This window comes from Carlito syrichta, unplaced genomic scaffold, assembly GCF_000164805.1.
Source record: "Carlito syrichta isolate Samal-C Ts95f unplaced genomic scaffold, Tarsius_syrichta-2.0.1 Scaffold111596, whole genome shotgun sequence".
Lineage (NCBI taxonomy): Eukaryota > Metazoa > Chordata > Mammalia > Primates > Tarsiidae > Carlito > Carlito syrichta.
Window position 1 is genome coordinate 13,132 of NW_007055692.1, and position 10,560 is coordinate 23,691.

General features: G+C 53.4%; 1 protein-coding gene across 2 annotated transcripts in view; it reads left to right on the forward strand.

Moving 5' to 3' along the window:
- The window catches only part of THRA (thyroid hormone receptor, alpha), a 24,731-nt gene that overhangs the window by 9,736 nt on the left and 4,435 nt on the right, over window positions 1–10,560 (forward strand). For both annotated transcript variants that reach the window (XM_008070404.2, XM_021718434.1), the window contains exons 2-6: window positions 1,443–1,792; window positions 4,075–4,142; window positions 5,287–5,387; window positions 8,927–9,074; window positions 9,695–9,900. In XM_008070404.2, the coding sequence (XP_008068595.1) occupies window positions 1,740–1,792; window positions 4,075–4,142; window positions 5,287–5,387; window positions 8,927–9,074; window positions 9,695–9,900 (576 nt within the window). In that variant the 5' untranslated portion in view covers window positions 1,443–1,739. The remainder of the gene's footprint in view (window positions 1–1,442; window positions 1,793–4,074; window positions 4,143–5,286; window positions 5,388–8,926; window positions 9,075–9,694; window positions 9,901–10,560) is intronic.

Below are 10,560 nucleotides of genomic sequence, written 5' to 3' on the forward strand. Positions count from 1 at the left end.
GCCCCCTGCCCCTCACTGTTCTGGCTGAGAGTAGCAGGCCCCAGTGCCCAGCCCCTGGGCATCCCCACCCACTCCTTCTCCTCCCCCCACCTCCTCCCCTTAGGGCTGGCTACGCCATTATAAATTTATAACAGGAATTTCTCCACAAGCCAAGAAAAACTTGACCTACTTTCTTGACGGCTCCCTGGGCTAAGGCTCCCCACTCGCGCCCCCACCCCCAGTCTCCTGTCCAGACCCCAGGGCCCAGTCCTGGTCTGGGAGGGGTTATCAAAGGCAGAACAACCCATGCTCCCCACACTAGGGGTGCAGAGGCCCTTCCGTGGCCTTGCCCTGCCCAATCCCCTGACTTATCTCCCCCTCTCCTCCCACCCCTGCTCCTTATCAGTTCCTGGGGCTAGGGCCAGGGGGCCCAGGGGCAAGGTCTTTGGCGCAGTAGCCACGTGATGGAGATTGTATGTGGGGAGCTGCACCCTTTGTCCCCCTCCTGCCTGCACCTGTCTGTATGTGCACACAGTGAGCTACAGGTCTTCGGCTCAGGGTCAGAGATGCAGGACAGAGGGGCCAGTGGGTAGCAGAACAAGCCTAGCATTAGAGCCACGCTGTGGGGTTTTGGTTCCAGAGCCACCTGCTTACTACCTGTGTGACTTGAGTGAAGGCTCAGACTTCCTGAGAATCAGTTTCTTCATCTGTAGAGTTCTGATGCCTACTTTGGAGGCACATAGTATCTGTTCAGTTAACACATTTTCATTTTCCTTTCCCCTTCCCCTTGCCGTACTGGTAGATGGCAACTCAGCTAAACCAGCCGAGGAGTCTGGTCTTCAGAATGGGAAGTGGGATTTGAGACTTTGTATGGGAAGCTCTGGGGTGCCCGAGGGGCCCGTGTTGGGGATCTGGGGATCGTAACTTGGCCGGCAGCAAGGGAGGTCAGTTCCCCACGGCTTTCAACGACTCTCTCCACCTGGGCACTAAGATAGGCACTCAGGATTCCCGACCCATGTGCGCCCTGTATTCCTTACTTCATGGGTACTCCCATGCCCACACTGAAAACTGCTCGTCTCTTGTCCCCTCTCGCCCCATGATACGGATTAATTTTAGGAAAACTTGACTAGAGGGGTGGTAACAATAGCTAATGTTTAATAGACACTCATTAAGGGCCAGGCATTTGTTTGACTATGCGGACTGAGACGCGTTACCTAGTACACGAATGATCTCATTCTTTCCCTCCTTCCCTCCCCATCTGGGCTTAGCAGGAGGATCTCCAATCTTGCCTGCTGTACCTGTGATCTTAGGGATTATCCTGGTCCTCACCCTGTGCCTAACCTCTAGGCCCACTGCTGTCTTGTTAGGGGCCCCAAGAGCTCTAAATGTTGCCACCAAAGGAATTTTACCCACTCCACCCACCGCGGCAGCTTCTTACCTCTGCCTCTCTCTTTTCTCTGCAGGGATATCTGGACAGGAGAAGACTCCGAAGCTACTCCCCCAGCCCGCAGCCCAGGATCCAGGGACCCAGCCCGCCCCTAGCCCTCCCACCTGCCACTCCCTGGCCCCTCCCACCGCCCGCCCCCCTTGGGGCACAGGGCATGGTGTGAAAGGCCAAGTGCTGAGACGGGTACCATGGGTGCTGTGCCCTAGAGCCTGGGTGGCGGGGGGTGGGTGGCCTGTGGGTGTGCCGGGGGGGCCAGTGTGCCCACCCCAGTCTCTTGGCGTGCTGGAGGGCGTCCTGGATGGAATTGAAGTGAATGGAACAGAAGCCAAGCAAGGTGGAGTGTGGGTCAGACCCAGAGGAGAACAGGTAACGGGTTTGGCAGCCAGGTCATGCAAACTCCCAAGCAGCAGGCATGGGCACCTGGCTGAGCTGTCTTTTAGGCACTGTCTTTAAGCAGCTCTGAGGGGTGGACGTGAGGCCAGAAAACCTGCCTGCCTTTGTCTGGGAGATGAGGTCACGTTCAGATGTGGCAGGGACTTAGGCACTTGGTTTGAGAGATGCCCGTTTTGAAGCAGGGAGTGATAGAGGCCACAGGCTCGTGGCTCATCCCTGGACAGCGCTAGGCAGTCCCCAGCGTCTCTACCATTGCAGCCCTCACCTGAGCATGTGGAATCCAATGAGCCGTGTGTCATTTTCTTATTCTCCCAGCCAGCTGTTTACCATCTGACCACAAGTGTGTTGTCCACAGGCCATGGTTCACGAAAACATGACATTTCAGGGCATATGCACCAGTACCTATTGGTCGCAGCCCATGCTTATATTTGGAATCTTTGGCAGCCCCACAAGCTCTTCCTTGTTCATGGTCAAGGGCGGGCACTGCCGTGGGGTTCCTCACAGGAAGTGGAAGTGCATACCAGCCATGAAGATTTTGCTTACACGTGGGTGAGGCGTCAGCCCTGCGCATACATCTGGGGATGGGTTACCTATGGTCCGCTTTGTCCTTGTGGAAGCCAGAGGGTCTCCGCTTTTCCCATCAGCTCCAAGTGGCACAGAGCTCTGTCCCAGTTGGCATGGTGCCCTGGGAGCTGGGTACAGCCTGTGCCTATGGCCAGGGAGAGGGTGGGGGTGGGGGTGCTCTGGGGAGCAGTGTGGCTGGCTGTTGCCTAGGAGATCGGATCCTGAGCCAGGAAGCCAGAGGCCTGGCCAGGCAAAGCCCTAAGGCCCAAGACTGGGTCCCTGGAAGGGTGGAGGAAGTGGATGAGTAGGGCACTGGGATAGTCCCCCCTCCCTCAAAGCCTCACCCCAGGAGGGACTTTGAGAAGGACAGTTTGGCCCTTGCTGTGTGGTTGTCACTTGCAGCCCTTGTCCTCCCACCCCTGTCACTCTGTGAGTCTGGGAGAGTCTGTCCCTGAGGCTTGGAAAAAGGCAGGAATGCCAGTTCCCAGTCCCCCTGACTGCAGTCCCTACTCCATCACCCTCCCCTCCCCCATGTTTTTGCACCATCTTGTGGCTCTCCCTGGGACTGCATCCAGAGGCTGTGAGTCTTGTTATTGCCGAAGATGCCAGCTCAACTGGGGCCCTAGGTGGCCTGGGTTCCCCCGCAGCCACCCTTCCGGAAGGCGGGAGGGACACCTGACCTTCCAGCCTTGCAGGAGCTAGGTGGGGTAATCTCCAGGGGGCGTGGAGCACAGGACTGTCTGTGACTATGACCCTGGCCAAGGTCACTATGTCAGTGTGTTGGGAGCTGCCTCCAGCTCCAGGACAAGGGGCCCTGTAACATGTCACACGCAAGGTGGACGTGGGAGGTTATACAACCCTTACATGTGTGTAGAGGGTTTATGTAACCTGTATGTGCAGAGGTTATGTAACATGTATGTAGAGAGCCTGACAACATGGATGTGCTGAGGATTGCTAATAATACTGTGCATAGCGGGGCTCAGGGTCCTCGTCCTGGCTCTGACTCTGACGCGTTGTGTCACCAGACACAATTGGGCCTCGGTTTGTCACTCTGTTAAATGGAGGAAGTGAACAGGGTGATTCTAGTGTTTTTTTCATTGCTGTAGGTTATTTAGCATGTGTGTGTGACCTGGAAATCAAGCAACATGTTCACCCTGGAGGGAGGTGTTGGTATTACTAGGTGCCTGTCCAGAGGGTTGTGTAATACGTGGACGTATCCTAGAGGTCATATGACACAATGTAGATCCCAGTGCTTATTTACCATACTTGGGTTGATACTGAAGGCTGTGTGGTTATTTGCATGTGCTGGTGTGGTGTTGCATCTGTATGCGTGCATTATGTAGCTTGAAGCACATCCTGAATTCTTCTAGCATATTCATCACGTGCTGGAAGCTTAAATATGTGGATGTCCTGTGGACTGCGGGGGCTTTGGGACTGTAGTGGGGGTGTGTGCATGTGTGTGTTGGGGCTCTAGAACATGCTTGTGCCACAGCCACGTCCCCTATCTCTCTCCCTGGCAACTTCCAGATAGTTGGACCCTCCTCAACATTGTCAGCTGACCCCTGGGGTGGGAGGCGGTATGAGGACATGAGATGAAGGGGGTCGGGCCTGGGGAATTGTAGAAGCCTTTGGGCTGAGAAGGGGGCTGCCCAAAGACTGATCTGTGATTCTGCCCACTTTGCCCCATGCAGTGCCAGGTCACCAGATGGAAAGCGAAAAAGAAAGAACGGCCAATGTTCCCTGAAAACCAGCATGTCAGGTGAGCCTGGCTGCATGTGCCTCTTCTCCCAGCCATGGCCCCACGCACCTGGACCAGTCGTTCTATGGGCCTGGACATGGACCAGCAGTTCTTGTGTTCCGTGGGGAAGCCTCCTACAGGGCTGGGATGGACCTGTCTGGGGTTGAGATGGAGGTGTGGGATGCCCCCTCGCCTTTGAGGACAGGTCAGGTCAGGAAGGACCTCTTCCCTTTTCCCATACCCTCCTCACCTAAGGCCCTACGAGAGTCAGGGCCTGGGCTGCAGGACTGAAGGATGTGTCCCTGGAGATGAACTACTGCATTTTTTTTTCCTTTCCACCATCCTTTGTGCTTTACATGTAGCAAGAAGCCAGGTACAGTGGCTCACGCCTGTGATCCCAGCACTTTGGGAGGCTGAGGCCAGAGGATTGCCTGAACCCAGGGGTTCGAGACCAGCCTGGGCAACTTGGCAAGACTTCATCTCTGTAGTAATTTAAAAAAAAAAAAAAAACAAGCCGGGCATGGTGGTGCATGCTTGTAGTTCCAGCTACTTGGAAGGCTGAGGCAGAAGGATTGCCTGAGCCCAACAGGTCAAAAAGGAAAAAAAAAAAGATGTAGCCAGAAAAAAGCCCTGATTGGACAGGCAGAAGAAATGAGATCCCCCGTATTCTTTTTTTTATTGAGTTGGAGTCTCACTCTGTTGGCCAGGCTGAAGAGCAGTGACACGCTCCCAGCCACCACGACCTCGACCTGGGCTCAGGCGATCCTTCCACTTCAGCCTTCCAAGTAACTAGAACCACAGGGAGCGTCACCACACCCAGATAATTTTTTTTTCAGTCTATTATAGAGATGAGGTCTCGCCATGTTGCCCAGGCTGGTCTTGAACCCCTGGACTCAGGCAGTCCTCTCACCACCGCCTCTCAAAGTGCTGGGATTACAGGCATAAGCCACCGCGCCCGGCAGATCCTCCATATTCTTAGGGGAAGGGGATGGACAAGTTGACCTCCAGTGTGTCTCCAGGATTTCACTGGAGATAAAGACACTGCGGGGAGGCTGGGCTAGGAAATGGGCCAGAAACAAAAGGTTGGGGAATGGGGAAAGGGTAGGAGCCTCCTTGTTGGGCACCAAGCCATGCCTGCCTGCCTCCATTCTTTCCTTCCTCCCAGGGTATATCCCTAGTTACCTGGACAAAGACGAGCAGTGTGTCGTGTGTGGGGACAAGGCAACTGGTTATCACTATCGCTGTATCACTTGTGAGGGCTGCAAGGTATGGAAGCCACCTCTTGCCCCTCTCCCACCCCCGAGCCCCTGTTCTGTTCCCTAACTTTAAGTCCCTCAGCACCTGGCCCGACAGACAAGCTCTAGAAACATATACTCTAAAACCCGTCTGTTACATCGTCATTTCTCTTCTCTTAATCATTCATTCACTCGCTCACTCATAATCCCTGCTCTGCCACACACAGGAAAATTGCCTAACCTCTCTGATCCTCAGTTTCTACATCAATAAAATGGGGATAACCCTCCTACCTTCCTCCTAGAGTTGTTGGGATAATTAAATGAGATAATTTGCATGGAGTGTCTAAAACAGTGCCTGGCGCATAAGAAGCATTGGAGGAATGCCAGGCATCACCCATCCATCTAGTGTATTAGGTGTGAGGGTGCAGTACATGCCCAGCCCCCAAACTGCTCACAGCCTGTCAAAGGGAGACAGATTGAAACACGCATCAGTGTTTTTCTTTTTTTTTTTTTTTTTGAGTTGGAGTCTCACTCTGTCACCCAGACTGGAGTGCAGTGGCCGCTCCCGGCCACCGCAGCCCCCCCCTGCTGGGCTCCGGCGATCCTTCCGCCTCAGCCTTCCAAGTAGCCGGAATTACAGGCATGCGCTACCACGCCCGGCTGATTTTTTGATTTATTGTAGAGATGAGGTTTCGCCAAGTTGCCTAGGCGGGTCTTGAACCCGCAGGCTCAGGCAATTCACTCACCTCGGCCTCCCAAAGCGCAGGATTACAGGCTGAGCCACCTAGCTGGCCTCATCAGTGTTTTTCAAATGTGGTTCACGGGCCCCCTGCTGTACTAGCTAAAATGTAGGTTTCCGAGCTTCACCCCACCCCTGCTCACTCAGAACCTTCTTTTGGTGAAGCCTGGGAATCTGCCTTTTTTTTTTTGAATCGGAGTCTCGCTTGTCACCCAGACTGGAGTACAGTGGCACACTCACAGTCACTGCAGCCTCGGACTGCTGCATTCAGGCAGTCCTTCCACTTCAGCCTTCCAAGTAGCTGAAACTACAGGCGTGTGCCACCACGCCCAGCTAATTTTTTGATTTATTGTAGAGATAAGGTTTCGCCAAGTTGCCCAGGCTGGTCTTGAACCCATGGGCTCAGGCAATCCTCTCGCCTCAGTCTCCCAAAGTGCTGAGATTACAGATGTGAGCCACCGTGCCCAGCTGGGAATCTGCCTTTAATAGGTATTTCCAATGTACCTGAAAGGGTAAGGACCAGGGCTGGGGGACATGGTGGGAGCACAGAGGAGAAGAGGATGGCAGCTTCTTCCTGGGTAGAGGAGACAAGGTCATAGATTTGTAGAGGCCTAATTAGAATTCACTGTGGTCATCTCAACCTGCATGGCTTTTCCAGAATCACCGCCTGAAAATGCGAGACCATCCCAGAAACAGAATCATATATAAATAGGTTAAGACTTGAAGTTTCTCTCTTGCTTAGTACCAACTAAACCAAGGCCACAAGGGATTTAGTGTTCTGTAGCACTGTTCCTGGAAACAGTACTAGCAGCGTAGCATAGAGCAAGGATCTCGACCCCCGAGGACAGCTGAGTCCCAGGGAAGCTCCCTAAAAAGACAACGAGACTTGGTCCCACCCCAAGAGAGTTTGATTTTGTGGTTGTGGAGAAAGACTCAGAAATCTGTGTCTTTGATAAGTGCCCTAGGTGTTTTTTTTTTCTTCTTCTTTTTTGAGTTGGAGTCTCACTCTGTCGACCAGACTGGAGTGCAGTGGCCATTCCCGGCCACCGCAGCCTCGACCTGCTGGGCTCCGGCAATCCTTCTGCCTCAGCCTTCCAAGTAGCCGGAATTATAGGCATGCGCTACCACGCCCGGCTGATTTTTTGATTTATTGTAGAGATGAGGTCTCGTTGCCCAGGCGGGTCTCGAACCCATGTGCTCAGGCAATCCACTCACCTCAGCCTCTCAAAGGCACAGGATTACAGGCTGAGTCACCGAGCCCGGTGCCCTAGGTGATTTTTAAAAATTTTTTTGAGAGTCGGAGTTTTACTCTGCCACCCAGGCTGGAGTGCAGTGGCATGCTCATGGCCACCTCAGCATCGACCTGCTGGGCTCAGGCAATTCTTCCACCTCAACCTTCCAAGTAGCCAGACTATAGGCACTCACTACCATGCCTGGCTAATTTTTTTACTTACTGTAGAGACAAGGTCTCGCCCAGGCTGATCTTGAACCCATGGGCTCAGGCAATCCTCTTGCTTCTGCCTCCCAAAGTGCTGGGATTGTAGGCATGAGCCACCGTGCCCGACTACTCAGTGCTTTTTTTAAAGTAGTTTTTGCCAGGCACGGTGGCTCAAGCCTGTAATCCCAGCACTTTCGGAGGCCGAGGCGAGAGGATTGCCCGAGTCCAAGGGTTTGAGACCAGCCTGGGCAACTTGGTGAAACCTTGTCTCTACAGTAAATCAAAAAACTAACTGGGTGTGGTGGCGCACGCCTGTAGTTCTAGCTACTTGGAAGGCGGAGGCGGAAGGATCGCCAGAGCCCAAAAGGTCGAGGGTGCGGTGGCCGGGAGTGTGCCACTGCACTCCAGCCTGGGCAACACAGTGAGACTCCAACTCAAAAAATAAATAAATAAATAAAGTCATTTTTATTTATTTTGTATTTTTTGAGACAGTGTCTTGCTCTGTCACCCAGGCTGGAGTACAGTGACACAATCACTGCTCACCACAGCCTTGACTTCCTGGGCTCAGACAATCCTCCTGCCTTAGCCTCCTGAGTAACTGGGACTACAGGTGCATGCTAACACACCAGCTAATTTAAAAAAAATTTTTTTTTTTTTTAAGTTGGAGTCTCACTCTGTCACCAGACTGGAGTGGAGTGGCCGCTCCTGGCCACCGTGCCCTCGACCTGCTGGGCTCCGGCGATCCTTCTGCCTCAGCCTTTCAAGTAGCTGGAACTACAGGCGCGCACCACTATGCCCGGCTATTAAAATTTTTTTATAGAGACAAGGTCTCACTGTGTAGCCTAGGCTGGTCTCAAACTCCTGGGTTCAAGTGATTTTCCTGCCTCAGCCTCCCAAAGTGCTGGTGTTACAGGCTTGAACCACTGTGCCCGGCCCCCAGTGCTCTTTCTTGACTTTTTTGGTCCCTGTATTTCAGGAGTTCCACCTGCATGGGCAATAGGCAACATATATGAGAATGGTTTGGTGGTCAGAGTTATTTTTAGTGATTAGCAAGATATTACTTGGATTTCCAAAGCAGCGATTCCTTCAGACCTCACACCGTCCCAGGCTCAAAGCTGTTCACTGCAGTCATCATTTCTACCTCTGCCATCACTACTACTGAGGCATCCCCACCCCTAGCAGCCTGAGGTCGGAGGGCATGCATTTCCCAGGTGCCTTGGCCTGGCGAAGCCCAGTGATCCCGGGCTTGCAGGGTCAGGAGGATGCTGGATTTCCTCACTGATCTACTGATCTTGCCTACCCGCCCCCTTCCACCCATGAACTGCATGGTTGGTTCAGAAAGGAGATGTCATAATCACGGTCTTCTCCACTTCTCTATCTCCCACCACCCCAGGGCTTCTTTCGCCGCACAATCCAGAAGAACCTTCATCCCACCTATTCCTGCAAATATGACAGCTGCTGTGTCATTGATAAGATCACCCGCAATCAGTGCCAGCTGTGCCGCTTCAAGAAGTGCATCGCCGTGGGCATGGCCATGGACTGTAAGGGGTCCAGGGTGGGGGGAATGGGGCCAGGTTCCCCCGGGGCAGGGGTGAGTTCAGGGATGGTAGCTCCCTTCCAAGGTAGACTCGAGGCAGAGTGGCAATCCAATCCAGGTGAGGCTGATGGTGGAATGTTCAGTGTCTTGGTTCCTGCTGCCTTCCTCCCTGGAAAAATGAAACAGGATTCCTCTCTGGATGCTGCTCGTGGACCCTCGTGCCCACCTGCCTTTCACCACTTAGAGAGGGAGTTGCTAGGTAAAAGAACTCCTGGGCACTTGCCCTCACGCGCTGTTCTGACTCGCGGGGAGAACACCTGCTTGTGGATGAGAGCATCTCTCATTGGCTAGGTTTTGGATGGCAGGATCTTCAGGTAACTGCTATCACCATAACCCGTTAGACCAGAACATGATAGTCATCTGGATCAGCCCAAATTGTTACTGACATGGTCCCAGGGATTAATCATGATCCAGGCTGTGCCACCCAACTGCCGGGTGATTTGGGAAGCTGCTTAACCTCTGTGGCCCTCAATTTCCCAACCTTGACACTAGGAAGAGTCGCTTCTGAGAGGGGAGAGGGAATGATGCTGCCATGCGAAGGACTGCACGCCTCTCTGTTGACAGTGGTTCTAGATGACTCGAAGCGAGTGGCCAAGCGCAAGCTGATCGAGCAGAACCGCGAGCGGCGGCGGAAGGAGGAGATGATCCGATCACTGCAGCAGCGACCAGAGCCCACTCCCGAAGAGTGGGATCTCATCCACATCGCCACAGAGGCTCATCGCAGTACCAATGCCCAAGGCAGCCATTGGAAGCAGAGGCGGAAATTCCTGGTGAGCAGAGAGGGGTCATTAGGGACAAGGGGCAGCGGTAACCAAGTGAGCTCAAGAGTCTTGCCTCCAGGAAACCTTCATAGCTTATTTATTTTATTTTACTTTTTTCATTTTGAGTCGTAATCTCACTCTGTTACCCAGGCTGGAGTGCAGTGGCGTGCTCATGACCACTGCAGCCTCGACCTGCTGGGCTCAGGTGATCCTTCTGCCTCAGCCACCATGCCCAGCTGATTTTTTTATTTTACTGTAGAGATGAAGTCTCACTAAGTTACCCAGGCTGGTCTAGAAGCCCTGGCCTCAGGCGATCCTCTCACCTCCGCCTCCCAAAGTGCTAGAATTACAGGCATGAGCCACAGTGCCCAGCTAACCTTCATAGTTTAATCCAACCCAAAGCTGATACTCTTCACAGCTTGGTGGTCCTGATTTTGTATACTTGTGTTTGTGTCCCTGCTGTCTGGGTCCTGCCTATTCTATCTAGTTGGGAGTTCCATGAGGAGAGGGCCTTGCCTTCATCGAATTTTCGGTGAGCAGGGGCAGCCTGTCGTCTTTCTTGCCCACAGTGACTGGGAGGAAAGAGTGAGGACATGGTCACTTAACAGTATTTTTAGCCGGGCTCGGTGGCTCAGCCTGTAATCCCATGCCTTTGGGAGGCTGAGGTGA